Genomic DNA, 15,007 nt, shown 5'->3' on the forward strand with positions numbered 1-15,007 from the left:
ACACTGGGCCACTCAAGCGCTAGAAGAGGGCCCGTCAGTTGTTGTCGGAAATGAGTTAGGAGAATGGGAACCGGGGTGGAAGTTGGTTCTGACAGGGCGAGGGTATGCTGCAGTCAAAAAAGATGGTAGAGTCAGATGGTGTCCACTTAAGTCCATTAAACCGGATCTTCAGAACAAAACTAACGAAAACTGTGAGTTTCTGTTTTCAGGACTGGACCATCGGGCGCTCTCATAACCTGTGTACCCTGGTGACAAGAAAAGTCAATGAGTCGGCGAGCACCCTGTCTGAGCCTGAGAATTCCGCACCGATAGAGTCCAGACAACAGCAAAGCGGCCTCCGTGGAGGGAAGTTGCGACACTTGTGCGTGATCTTGATCCTGGGGTTTGCTGCTACAGGTAAAACAGAACCAGACTACAGTCATCATCAGCCATTCAAGTGGCTCCTACGGGACGCTTCAAACGATCGAGTGATAAGAGAAAACACAACAGCAGGTGCTCCGACTTTCACTGTTACATTCAATGACTTGTTTCCTGCATCCAAATCGTTATGGGGAACGTATTGGTGTCCTAGTTCAAACCCGGGAAAAGGCTATTGCAACTATCCGGGATATATGTTTTGTGGGTATTGGGGGTGTGAGACCATTGTAACAAGCAATAGATGGAGACCAGAAAAAGAGGACGAATTTCTGCAAGTAAGATGGGGACCAAGAGGGTGTACCCCTCCCATGTTTGCATTCAACGCAATGCTAGATCAACAAGGTAACTGCACCCATCTAAACCTAAAAATCCGAAACCCGACCAATGCGGGTTGGGTTGTGGGGAAAATGTGGTCAGTTTTTCTTCGCACCACTTTTAAAGATCCAGGAACACTAATACAAATCATCAAGGTCAAGCCACAAATGCCCCGGGCACTCGGGCCTAACCCGGTTCTTAGCCCACAAACGCCCAGGCTCTTAGTAGACGGTACTAAAACATCCAGTACTTTGAAACTTGAAATGCCTCCGCTATGGAGTTTGCTGAACTCAACATACCAGCTCCTGAATTCAACCAATCCAAATATGACAGCGAACTGCTGGCTTTGTTACGATGTAAGGCCCCCCTTTTATGAAGCGGTTGGTATACCCTCTAAACCAGAACTGGTAGATGGGCCCAATCCACCACAATGCCTGTGGAACTCCACGAACAACCCAGGAATAACGATGCAATATGTATCAGGGCAAGGCACTTGTGTCGGTAAAGCACCCCCTGAGAAAAAGGCATTGTGTGCAAACGAGTTCACGCTAGAAAAAAGATCGAGGGCCAAATGGCTAGTTCCTGCCAGTAATACCAAATGGATATGCTCAAAAACTGGAGTTACGCCATGTGTGTCTCTTAGTGTGTTTGATCAAAACAGTGAGTTTTGTATACAAGTAATGATTGTTCCAAGAATCATATACCATCCTGAAGAATTCATGTATAACCATCAACCCCCCTTAACTCTTAGTCACATACAAAAGCGAGAGCCCATTACTGCCCTGACCGTAGCTACCCTACTGGCCATAGGAGCCGCGGGGGCAGGAACGGGAATAGCAGCACTAGTGGAACAAAATCAAAAGTTTAATTCTCTCAGAGCAGCTGTAGATGAAGACTTAGTTCGAATTGAACAATCGATCACCGCTTTGGAAAAGTCCTTGAGATCATTGTCCGAAGTTGTTCTACAAAATCGTAGGGGACTGGATCTCTTGCTTCTACAACGAGGCGGGCTCTGTGCAGCGCTGGGGGAGGAATGCTGTGTATACGCAGACAACACAGGGATTGTCAGAGACACAATGGCCAAACTCAGGGAGGGTCTAGAACAAAGGAAAAGAGATAGAGAGGCCCTACAGGGATGGTTTGAATCATGGCTTAGCCACTCACCGTGGTTGACCGCCCTGATATCCACTTTGGCAGGGCCAGTCATCACGGTCATATTAGCACTGACCTTCGGACCCTGCGTACTAAATAGGCTTGTGTCGTTTGTTAAAAGCCAGCTAGAGCGAGTCAACATCATGATGATCGAACGCCAACAACTACTTTAAAAGGGTGTTTACCCAGTGTTATCCCTAGTTGTCCCTAATCATCTCTAGTTTCACCCCATTACTAACCCGTCACCCCTTTAGTTCTCAGTCTATAGTGCCTTATTGTTCACGTCATGAAATCTACCTCCAAGAATTGTTTACACAGTATTGCACACCGTCACCCCCTAGTTTTCACCAATTTATAGTACCCTGTTCACGTTATTCACATAGTGTTGCACTAAGGTGGAGGTACAAATCTTTGGGACTGTTTATGCTGTATCTTAGTTAATTTAGTTCTGCATAGGGGGGGGGGGAAATGTAGGTAGGTAGGGTCTGGCGGCCGGAAGATCTCGCGATGTACGGGAAGGTAGTGGCCCCTCCCTAGACAGGTAGGAATGCGTGATGTAAGCAAAACGGAAGTGACGTTGTAGACTCAAGGTATATAAACCTGTGTTACCTGCAAATAAACCTCTTCTGCCGTCCACCACATTGGTGTCTGCGTGCTGATGAGCCGAGCGACCAGAGCGTGGTCGCCGTGCTGTCCCTGAACCAGGTCGTCACTGCCTCCTGAGAGGCAACACATGGGGGGACTGCACGGGTGGTGAGCAACTGGAGCAGCTGTGCAACATCTGCAGAGGGAGGTGGTCCTTGTCCCCGTGTCACTGCTCCCTCCTGGCATCTGTCACCGTAGCAGGGATAACTGCCACCCCGTTTCCACTGCAGCTGTCACCCTCTGTCACCTCCTGCCAGCACCGCTGCTTTTCAACAGAGCGACGCGCAGCCCTGGTCTCAGAGTCACCGTGCCCAGAAGCAAAGGGGCAGCAGAGACTGGTCAGCCTGTTGTCACCATGGATTCCTCAAATATCATCAAGGTTACTGTGAAGACGCTCAAACAGGAGGAGAAGTTTGAGGTTGCTCAGAGCAGCACTATCCAGGAGTTTAAGAAAGAAGTTGCCAAACGTTTCAAAACATCCCCTGATCTGCTGGTCCTGGTATTTGTTGGGAAAGTCCTCAAGGATCAAGACACTTTGAGCCAGCATGGAGTTCACAGTGGGGTCAACATCCACGTTGTCATCAGGTCCCAGCAGAAACCACAGGATGGCCTGGCAGATCAAGAAAGAGCGACCGCCCTCATGCAACCTCCCAGCTGCAGCAATTCCAACTTATTCTGCTTGGGAAGCACGGGTCATCTGCAAAACCCAAGCTAATCCATCACGACTTGTCTGAGCTGTTGACCTCCAGCCAGGAAACAGTGGCATAGACCATGGCGGACCTCTTGTCCAGGATCCCTGCTTCAGGCCTGGATCTGAACACCATCAACAACAACACACTTCTGCTGGGCTTCCTCCTTGGGGTTACGGGCGTATTTCTCCTGGGCCTGGACTCCACAGACACATTGGACTTGGAGAGCAGCATTCAAGAAGAAGAGGTAGCCCTGCACAGCTTGCAGAGGGAGATGCAGACTGCTTTGGTGCAGGATGTCCTCGACAATGCCGACGTTGTCAGGGACTTCCTCATGTCCAGCCCTCAGATGCAGCAGCTGGCTGAAGAAAATCCCGAGATTGGCCACATTCTCAGCCACCCCCAGACTATCAGAGAAATGCTGGAGGCCTCCAGCAGCCCTGCCGTAAGGCAGGAGATGATAAGGAACCATGATGTGGCCATGAAGAACCTGGAAAGCATCCCTGGAGGGTTCAGTGCTCTGGAGCAGCTGTACAGGGAGGTTCAGGAGCCCATCTTGGACGCTGTGCAGATGGGAAACAGCCCCTTTGCTCCCCAGGACAGTGACCCACCCGTGACGGGAGCCAGGCTACCAGCCCACACCGAAAACTGGAGGCCATTACCCAACCCTTGGGCTCCGCGGTCCAGCGGGGTCAGTGGTAACACAAGGGATTGCGATGGCCAGTTCGCCATCAGCAGCACAGGTGACAGTTTCACCTCGCTGAGCTTGGGTCCTGCGGCAGGACAGGTGGTGCCCAACTCGGGGCAGGTTCAGACCATGGTTGAGCAGCTGACAGGAGACCCAGAGCTCATGCACAGCCTGGGGAGTGCGGTAACACACCCCGACAGCCCCGCACAAGTGCTTCTGAACGGCGCCGAGACACCGAGTGACGGAAATTCTCCATGTGAAGACCAGCAGGTGCAGCAGCTGCCACCGGAGCTGGAGGACGCCGAGATTTCGCCCCTGCTGAGGAACCCGTGGGCGCTGCAGGCGTTGCTGCAGATCCAGCGGGGATTACAGACCCTCTCGACAGAGGTACCGGATTTTATACTGAGTTTGAAGGACCCAAGTGTGCAGCTGGATTTGGAAAGCATGGACGACTCGTCACAAAGCAGCGAGTCTGAGGACAGTGGAGATTTCAAGTCAGATGGGGAGCAAGGAGAACATCAGATGGAGATGGATGAGGAGGTGCCACAGGCCAGATTTGGGAGACAAATGGAGCAGCTCAGGGCCATGGGCTTCCAGGACCAGAGCGCAAACTTGGAGGTGCTGATTGATGCAGAAGGAGACGTCAGTGCAGCAGCGGAGATACTGGCGAAAGCACCGTCATCGGACAAGATACCATAACTGGTTTGTCCAAATGAACCGGTTACGTCACCTCCTCTGTCAATGGCTGCGTTTCAGTCTCACCCCACACTAAAAGCAGCAGGGTGCATGCTAACAAGTTGTGTGCTGTAGCGTTCTTCCATCCATGACAATTGATTTCCCCTGGTCCGCAAGGGTTTCTTGCATCCAAAGGCAATAGACTGAAGAGCTTTCTGTGTTGCCTGTCACTGCCAGCATCAGCCTTTCCTCAAGGGAGCAAATGCTGTTATGAAAGTCAATGTGTCACTTCTGCCACTGCGTCTCCTGTGCGTGTGCTGTCCGCGAGGGTTATCGTAACAGTCGGTGGTGGCTGTAAGTCACGTTTACATCCCAAATGTATGCACAGTGGGTTTTTACCCACCTGTTGTTGCACGGAAGGATTGAATTTCATGCAGCAGTTCAGAGTTCGGCATTCCGGGAGTGATGCGTTCCGGGGCCACCAAGCGCTGTTTACTAGAGGGTGTTGGGCCAGTGCTGGAGCGAGCTGAGAGAAGGGAACGGAGCTGGGGAAGGGGGTGTCTGGCCCCGTTGTTGGGGATTTGGGGATGCCGGGGGGGTTAGGAGGGGGCACCACCGGCTGAGCCCCACTCTGTTGTCTCTGAATTGCTGCCTATTTGTTTGTATTTGAGCAAGTTTGGAGCAAAACTGGGAAACGGGGGGTGTGGGGGGGGCAAACACAGCTGAGCGCGACTGACTTGGAGCTGGATTGGCCCCATCCCAGCACCATGAGTCGCCACCGGCTATTTTGGAAAACACATGTTTTCCCCCTGCTCAAGAATTTAGATACCGAAAGATCCCAATAAAACAATAATGCTGTTTACGTCTAGAATTGTCTTAAATACACGTCCTTCTATGCATGTTATAGAACACTGTAACCCTGCTTTGTATATTACCATGTAATACACGACACTAAAACCGTTTCAATTAACTGACTAGACAAAGTTTTCCTCTGGAAAATGCTGCAGTTTTGGAAGACTTCTTACCAACTGAAGCCAGAACTACACACTGTAGGTTAAGAACAAACAAGTCATTATTGAAACAATAACTCATCCAAACCACACCAGGACTCACTGCCACCAGTTACGAGGCTGAAAGTGCTTCTTGGGAACACCTGGCAAATGCGCAGAACAAAACCGATCTGCCCAGGTGCCTGTATCTCAGTCAGAATAGTACTCCAAAAGCTACGATATTTTAAAAACCTGTTGGCTGAAAAAGAACAAAGCATTTGTCATTGAAGCAGCTGTTTCTTCTGGACATCTGAACTCTTACAAACACCTCCTTTCCTCGTTTAGTACAAAATCATTTCCACTGTATCATTCAATCGTAAGCCCACAGAAACAGAAGATTATGCTTTCAGGAAGAGAAAATAAACAGAGGAAGGTAAGCTCTGCACAGGTGTACCATGCTCCGGAACAGACCTTACTTTTAGTACATGTGGTAAAATGTTTCGTATTAAAAATATAGGAGAGGCGGTGCATTCTTAATGTTAACTTTAAAGTCCACTCTACAAGTACCTCAGGAAAAACGCAGACACACATCTTAGCCGTACCTTGTACGGGCAGACCACTCCGGATTCTGTCTGTCTGTCTTGTACTTCTGTAGCAGAAGACGGGGCAACCGCAGTGAGACGGTGGCAGTGGACACCCAGCTGAAAGAGGAAAAAACCTTTCAGAACAAAGCTGGATAGGAATCTGACACTTCCTTTTTTCTTGCGAAGGCTACAGCTGAGTGGAGGAAAAGGTACTTTACACCATCTTTAGTACAGTTGTTGATACGGCCACTGGAGTGTTTGTGTTTTTTAGACAACCAGGCCGTTTTTTGACTCATTGGCAGCCTGAGTTCCCTAGAGCGCACTTTCCCAGATACACACAGAACACAGACACAGATATCACCCAAGTATAGCCAAGAGTTCCTTCCTCGCCCTGAATGTTGGTATTGAAGAGTCCAGCAGCCCATCTGTCCTTGTGAACTGCCCCCCGGGAAAAAAAATAACAAAACACAAAAAACAAAAAACAAACCTTTTCAGGCCATTTCTTCAAACGGTAAAGGTATTTTAAAATTGCAGTTATCTTTTCCAACCAAAATGATGTTGTGATTCCTTTGAAAAGGAGGGTAAGGAGCAGATCAGCTTGCCAGAGAAAGATAGGGACAGGGAGCAAGACAAGATGACACAGAGGGAAAGGCAAAAGGGCCAGGGAGGCAGCGCAAAGGGAAGGAAATGTTAATGAAATAGAACAAGGGCAAGTGTAGAGTCTGACATCTGGGCAGGAACAACCCCAGGTTCCAGTGTAAGCTGGGGAATGACCTATTGGAGAGCAGCGTAGGGGAAAGGGACCTGGGGGTCCTGGGGACAGCAGGGTGACCATGAGCCAGCACTGGGCCCTTGTGGCCAGGAAGGCCAATGGTACCTGGGGTGGGTTAGAAGGGGGTGGTCAGTAGGTCAGAGAGGTTCTCCTGCCCCTCTGCTCTGCCCTGGGGAGACCACACCTGGAATATTGTGTCCAGTTGTGGCCCCTCAGTTCTGGCAGGACAGGGAACTGCTGGAGAGAGTCCAGCGCTGCCACCAAGATGCTGAAGGGAGTGGAGCATCTCCCGTGTGAGGAAAGGCTGAGGAAGCTGGGGCTCTGGAGCTGGACAAGAGGAGCCTGAGGGGGGACTCATTCCTGGGGATCAATATGGAAAGGGGGAGTGTCAGGAGGATGGAGCCAGGCTCTTCTGGTGACAACCAGTGACAGGACAAGGGGTAATGGGTTCAAATTGGAACACAAGAGGTTCCATTTACATTTGAGAAGAAACTTGTTGGGGGTGAGGGTGGCAGAGCCTGGCCCAGGCTGCCCAGGGAGGTTGTGGAGTCTCCTGCTCTGGAGGCATTCAAGACCTGCCTGGACATGTTCCTGTGTAACCTCATCTGGGTGTTCCTGCTCCTTTGGGGGATTGGACTGAATGATCTTTCGAGGTCCCTTCCAACCCCTGACACTCTGGGATTCTCTGAGTTGGCCCAGACATATGCTTTGCTGCATGTACAGCTTGGTCCTCAGGCCATTGTTGTGCTGTGCACATCCACTGGCTGCAGGATGAGCTTTAACAGTTGAATCTAACAGTATAGCCTGCAATTAGCTACCACTTGGTACCTGTTATTACTCCCCTTGTGTGTCTTTACCTAAAAGTGCAGCATGAACTTCATATGTAAACATCCTTTCTGTTTGACAGTAAGAATCCTGGATGGAATTGTTCCCTTTTAAGAGAACAATTGTTCCCTATAATAGCTTGAGTGACTAAAAGTGGGTAGCATTTGAGGAGACAGATCTGCGCAGCATACTGATCCTTGACCAAAGGTCTGTTTGATGCTGCACAACTCAGGGTTCCCAGCATCTGGAAGGATGTAAAATCATCCATACTATCCTGTTTTTTTGTTAGAGTGTTAGCTCCAATAAGTGGCATTTCAAGTGATACCTTATAGTGTGTGAGTGCCTTTCTTACTGGTATTGTGAAGAACCAGCACCTTCAGGTGCTAAACATAGGTGGCACAAGTATGATAAACAGAAATGAGCAACTCCTATCAAAAAAATGTATCAACTTCAACTTCTGGAATTTAGTTGCTGGATTAAAAAAATTTTCTGGATATGTTTACCTCTCCCTGTTACACTGTGGTTCACAACACTGAATGGCAGGAAAATTCACTGTGGTCACACTGACCCATAACTGATCAAAGATGCAGTCCCTGAAAGCACATACATGCATACCTTATTACTCATTACGGCAAACAGATTGGATATATAATGCTGTGTATCACAACGTGAAAGGGATAAGGTGCAATTTGAGATACACTGGGATTTTCTAGTCCTCCATTTGCCACATCAGAAGAGTGTAAGTCTCCCATAGATACTGTGTTCTATCTTCCAGACCTCTGAGACACACTAGAATATCTCAAATTATATGTAAAATATGTGTTTAAACACGAGTGATGTTATAAGAGTAAGATTCAGCTTCAGATGTCTTAAATTTAAGTTTCTAAAATACAAGTAAATATACTGATGAACAACTTAATTACCTAGAGATCAGTATCTAGTGCCATTTGAGATACTCCATGGTGTCTTCTCTGGCCTCCAGCTGTAACTACAGAAGGTTCTGGATACTTCTTAAGTGTTGAGTCACATCTGTTGGCATGTGCAATGGCTTCAAATACTATAAGATACACTAAAGGACACTACCTGCTGATCTCTACCTACAGGGTCCTAAATGTCTAAACTGCCATACGGCAGATGATGGGGATCAAATCAGCGCAGTCAGCAGAGTACAGTGAAATCCAGTGATCAGTAACCAGTGGTGTTCCCCAGGGGTCAATTCTAGTGGGAGTTCTGTTCAATGTATTTATCAGTGATCTAGTGCTGGAGCTGAATGCAGAGGTAGCAAATTTGCTGATGATACTTGTAATAAATTTTGACTCGAAATTAACTTGAATAACAGAAATGTATTCCCGATGGATTTCAACGCAATAAGCAAAAACAGCGCGGGGTGACCATGCGATTCGCTTCTCCAGTGGTGCGCGTGGGAAAAACTTCTTCTGGCCTTTCAGAGGGTCCCGGGTTCGTTGTTCAGGGTGCCACGTCACTTGTTCTTTCTGCGCATGTGTCCTCTGTTGCCAGGCGGTTAATCTCCCATCTTCTCACCTACCCCTGCCCCCCACCTTTAGAGGATCGAACATTTAAGGCAATTGCATAACAAAGGGCAGGGGCTTCCCATGTTGCGCAATAACCCCTGAGCGTTTCCTTTTAAGAAGCTTTAATGAACAAACATCTCTAACTCAATAACCCCTGAGCGTTTCCTTTTAAGAAGCTTTAATGAACAAACATCTCTAACTCTTAGAATTGTTTATTACAACACTGAAATAGGAGCTTTAGTGTTGACTCGCTCAAGGGACAAGGCCTTGCAGAGGGATGTGGATAGATCAGAGCACTGGGGACTCATCAGTGACATGAAATATAACAAGTCCAAGTGCTGGATTCTGCACCCAGGACGGAGTAACAAGAGGCACAAGTATAAAGTAGGAGTGGCTGGAAAGCAGCCCTGCAGGAAGGGACCTGGGGGTGCTGGTCTGCACCGCTCTGCAGCCTGCGGAGGATCCCACCCTGGAGCAGGTGGATGTGACCTGAAGGAAGCAATGATCCCATGGAAAGCCCACACTACAGGGCCTTCACCACAGGCTGCAGCGGAATCTCTGCTTCGGTGTCTGGAGCTCCTCCTCCCCTCCTTCTTCACTGTTGGTGTCTGCATAGTTGTTTCTCTCACATATACTCACTCCTCTCAGCTGCTGTTGCAGTTTTTACCCTTTCTTAAACACAGCAGCATAGAATCATAGAATGTCCTGAGTTGGAAGGGACCCACAAGGATTATTGATTCCAACTCCTGTCCCTGCATATGACAATCACAAAATTCACACTGTGTGTCTGAGGACATTGTCCAGTTGCTTCTTGAACACTGTCAGGCTTGGGGCCGTGACCCCTCCCCGGGGAGCATGTCCCAGTGCTTCACCAACCCCTGGGTGAAGAACCTTTTCCTAATGCCCAACCTAAACCTCCTCTGGCACATCTTCTGCCATTCTCTGGGTACTGTCATTGGTTGCCAGAGAGAAGAGTTCAGCACCTGCCCCTCCTGTTCGCCTGGTGGGGAAACTGTAGACTGCAATGAGGTCTCCTCCAGGCTGAACAGACCTAGTGACTTTAGCTACTCCTCACACAGATACTGCTCTAAACCCTTCAACTAGGTCATAGTCCTCCAGTAGCTTTATATCCTTTTTATCCTGTGGCACCCAGACATGCACACAGTGAATGCGCCAGGTGAGGCCACACCAGCGCAGAGCAGAGCGGGACAATCCCCTCCCTGCCCGGCTGGAAATGCCTGGACATGGTTGGCCTTTCAGCTCCCAGGGAATCCGTTGGCTCATGTTCAACTGGCCATTGACCAGAACCCCCAGACCCCTCTCCACAGAGCTGCTCTCTAGCATTTGAAATTTTTTCAAAGTCCCTTCAAAATTTTTCACTTTTCGTCCCAATTCTTCACATTCCCATTGAAACTTTTCAAATCCCTCTCCAAATTGTTGAAATCCTGCTGAAACTTTTAAAATTCTCTCTAGAATTTTCCAAATCCACATCAACATATTTTCAATTCCCTGTCAAAATTTCTAAAATTCTGCTCCCTAGAAAATCGAAGTTGACATCCATACTGAGTGTCATTGTAGATGCAATAGCTGTAATAAAGTGCAGGTGCTGTCACTTCAAGTGAGATTCCAGGTGATTTGATAAGGGTGGTGGGCGGGGCCTGAGGTGATTGATCCCTCCCCTTTCCCAGGGGACTGTGGGAAGGGGTGGGCGGGGCTCAGGGTATTTGAGCCCCAGGTCTCGGGTAGGGAGCTTATTCTGCTCCAGGATGGCTTTAGAGCTGGTTCTCTGCCGCTCCTTCAGCAGTTGGCAGCTTTTGAGCCGTTTCAGCTACATGGGCAGACATCTCAGGAGAAGCAGAGGTGTCCCTTTGAGGCAAGAGCTTCGGGTACAGCAAAGGTTCAGTAGCAGCTGTAGTAGAAAGGTTGTTTGTCATTATGTTTCATTTGTTGATTCAGTTCCAGGTGCTTTGCATTTTCCAGTAATTCCTGACCACGATGAAGATGGAGTGTTGTTTTTTGGTTTGTATTGCTGTATTAATAGCTGTTAATATAATCTCTTCTCCTAGAAGAGTGTCTTGTCTCTAGAACCTTTGCAGCGTGCAGAGGCCCCCGGTAGATCATTGAAATGTACCTCCCGGAGCTCAGCCAAGGTGAGCAATGACTCGTAGGCTACTACCACTAAATATTATTTGGGTGCCTAATCGTATGCATGTCCTTGCTTTCCTTATTGTAGGTGATGATGGAGAAAGTGACAATGCAGGAAGATCCACGTTAGCCCTCTGTTGAAGATGGATCCGGTCCCTTGGCCCTCTGAAAGCTAAGTGGAGGCACGAGGGCTGGGAAGGGGCTGGGAATTGCAGGGAGGGTTTAAAGTTCTGAGACAGAAAAGGGCAGTCCAGGAGCAGTCCGCTTTGGGCAGATAAATGGGGTCAGGGACCTTTACAGTGCCATGCCAGCAAGTGCCGGGCAGGGCAGCTCCAGCGTGTGTCTGTTGTCGCGTAGTTCAGGAAGCCGCCTCGCGCCTATCAGACGATCCTGGGGTATCATTGCGCTCCAGGGGCATGAAAGTCATTTCAAGCGCCATCCCGGGGTCTGGAAAGCTGGTGCCGATTGGGGTAGCGCCATTCGGCTGCCGGTTTTCTTGTATCAGCAGCCGAAAGGGTGCATGGTTCTTGCATCTTGAACGTTTTCGGTCAGTTGTGTTTTATGGTGTAGTTCTGGGCTGCAACAGCAGCTCTGCTCTCTACCCATCCAGTCTCAGGGACTGGCACTTCTTCCCAGCATCTTGAAGGTTTTAAGTCTTGCAGCAGCTTCTCGTATTTGCGCCGTCTCTGTGTGTTTGCACCAGGGCCGCCGTCTCTGTGTGTGTGCGCCAGGGCCGCCGTCTCATAAGGGGCCGTGATGTTCGGCTCTTTTTTCTGGGGTTGCAGTAGAGACTCCTCGCCTCACCGCTGCCTCCCTGCAGGTTCTTTTGATTGATGCAGTCTCTGGTTTGGAGTTGTTCTTGTTATAGAGCGTTTTTAGTGCTGTCGATGTGTTGTCGATCACGTTCTGAGGTGCGTCTGTCTGTGCACATGCACATTTGGCTGGAGCTGCTCTGCCCAGAGGTGTGGAGACAGGGGTGGGTGGACGGAGCTCTAGGGGTGCACGGTTGATCTGTTGACATGTTAAACTGCGCAGGCAAAGGTTGTGCAGTCATCTGGGATGGAGTAGCCGTGGGCAGGGGAGCGGACTGTCCCTTCCCCAGTGTTTTAGAGACTCAATTAGAGCTTCTGGTGGGATTCCTAAACAGAAAGCAGACCTGTGGGATGGTCAAGCTGTTGATGAGCTGCTGGGTGACTTGCTGAATAACTTGATTTTAGGTGCAGAGGGACAACTTGGCATGGAAGAGCGATGGAGGAGGCGAGCTGTGCGCCGTAAGCAGGTGGGTCAGTGCGGGGTGCCAGAGGGAAGCTGTGCCGTGTGGCTCTAGCTAAGCCCGGTCATTTCTCTGTTTCCTAAGTGTGAAGCGAAGAGGAAAGCTGGGTATCGGCAGCTCAGCTCATTGGGCAAGGTGAGGACGGAGTGCTGGGCTGAAGCGGCAGCTCGTTTCAAATCCCGTGTTGCCGGTCCAGGTCAGAGCGTCCTTTGGTTGTGTTTTACAGGCAGTAGCTGAGCGTCTTCGTGGTCAACAGCGTGGCAGCCAAAAGCAAGGGCAGCCGGGTGGGCGAGCGGCCCAGGTAAGGGAGGGCGGCGAGATGGGAGCGTCTGCGGGCAGGCTGTGTTTTTGGGCGGCGTCCGAGCGCGTGCCTCTGGTTTTGCAGGTGCCGCAGACGAGCCGGGAGGGGCGAAGCCACACGCCGGCCGGCAGCCGAGAAGGTGAGGCGGCGGTGGGTGTTGAGGAGCCCGGTATTGCCCGGTGACTCGGTTCAGCGTTTGCTTCTTGCTTCGCAGGTGCTTTGTTGGCCCTTTGGCCTGGGAGGAGCATTTGCGGTGAGCTGGGCTAGGGGCGAGGAGGAGCGTGGGGCCGGGGACTCGTTCCAGGCGCTACAGTTCTTTTGCTTCTCGCCGTCTTAGGCGTCATGAGCGCCGAGGGTTGGTGACCACATCCGTGGCACGACGCGCCAAACAGAACGCCATGGAACTTAGCAGGAGGTGGGTGTTGCGGAAGGGGTCGGCGTTTACCCCACGACGCCGTGTGCCGGCATGTCTTAGTGAGCGTGCGTTTTCTCGTGTTCCTGCAGACGCTGAAGAGGAACCCAGTGATGCAGGAAGACTGCTGTTCGCGCACGTGGCATTTTCCTCTGTTGAAGACGGGTTCAGTCCCTTGGCCCTCTGAAAGCTAAGTGGAGGCATGGGGGCTGGCAAGGGGCTGGGAGTCGCAGGGACAGGGGGTAAAGTTCTGGTAAGGGAAAGGGCCATCCAGGAACAGTCCCCTTTGGGCAGGTTAAGGGACCAGGGAACTTTACAGTGCGACACCAGCGTGTGCCAGGCAGGGCAGCTCCAGCCTGTGTCTGCGTTGTGTAGTTCAGGAAGCCTGCCTTGTGCCTGTTAGACGATCCTGGGGTCTCATTGTGCTCAAGGGGCACAACGTGCATCTCGGCTGCCATCCTGGGATCTGGAACGCCAGTGCCAATTGGCTTGGTGCCAATTGGGTCCTGGATTCTTGTATCATCAGCCGAAAGTGTGGATGGTGTTTGCATTTCGGATGTTTCCAGTCAGTTGTGATTTATGGTGTTGTTCTGGGCTGCATCAGCAGCAGCTCTGCTCTCTACCCATCCAGTCTCAGGGACTGGCACTTCAAGATGCTGGGAAGAAGTTCTTAGTCTTGCAGCAGCCTCGTGTGTGTGCGCCGGCGCCGCCGTCTCTGTGTGTGTGCGCCGGCGCCACCGTCTCATAAGGGGCCGTGCCGTTTGGCTCTTATTTTTTTCTGGGGTTGCAGTAGAGACTCCTCGCCTCACCGCTGCCTCCCTGCAGGTTCTTTTGGTCGATGCAGTCTCTGGTTTGGAGTCGTTCTTGTTATGGAGCATTTTTGGTGCCATTGATGTGTTGTCTATAATGTTCTGAGGTGCGTTTGTCTGTGCACATGCACCTTTGGCTAGGAGCTGCTCTGCCCGGAGGCGTGGAGTCAGGGGTGGGTGGACGGAGCTCTAGGGGTGCACGGTTGATCTGTTGACATGTTAAACTGCGCAGGCAAAGGTTGTGCGGTCATCTGGGATGGAGTAGCCGTGGGCAGGGGAGCGGACTGTCCCTTCCCCAGTGTTTTAGAGACTCAATTAGAGCTTCTGGTGGGATTCCTAAACAGAAAGCAGACCTGTGGGATGGTCAAGCTGTTGATGAGCTGCTGGGCGACTTGCTGAATAACTTGATTTCAGGTGCAGAGGGACAACTTGGCACAGAAGAGCGACACAGGAGGCGAGCTGTGCGCCGTAAGCAGGTGGGTCGTTGCATGGTGTCAGTGGGAAGATGTGCTGTGTGCCTTTATAATGTGTGTTGTCTCTGCCAAGTGACTGTGTGTTTTGTGTTACTGCAGATGTTGAAGAGAAATTGGGCGATGCAGGAAGATGCTTTTTAGCGCACGTGGTGTTTTTCTCTGAAGATTGATGCAGCCCCTTGGCCCTCTGACAGATAAGTGGAAGCTCGAGGGCTGGGGGGGGGGCTGGGAATTGCATGGAGGGGGTTTAAAGCTCTCATAGGGGAAAGGGCCGTCCAGGAACAGTGCCCTTTGGGCAGCTAAAAAGGGTC

General features: G+C 50.5%; 1 protein-coding gene across 1 annotated transcript; it reads left to right on the forward strand.

Annotated features, from left to right (window-relative positions):
• Positions 1 to 3,300: 3,300 nt before the first annotated feature.
• LOC309452199 (ubiquilin-1-like) lies at positions 3,301 to 4,605 on the forward strand (the record flags this gene model as incomplete). Its single annotated transcript, XM_082076873.1, has 1 exon — positions 3,301 to 4,605. One exon carries the CDS (start codon positions 3,301 to 3,303, stop codon positions 4,603 to 4,605), a length of 1,305 nt encoding a protein of 434 aa, XP_081932999.1.
• Positions 4,606 to 15,007: the final 10,402 nt, after the last annotated feature.

This window comes from Streptopelia decaocto (assembly GCF_964273445.1).
Source record: "Streptopelia decaocto genome assembly, contig: HAP1_SCAFFOLD_111, whole genome shotgun sequence".
NCBI classification, from domain to species: Eukaryota; Metazoa; Chordata; class Aves; order Columbiformes; family Columbidae; genus Streptopelia; species Streptopelia decaocto.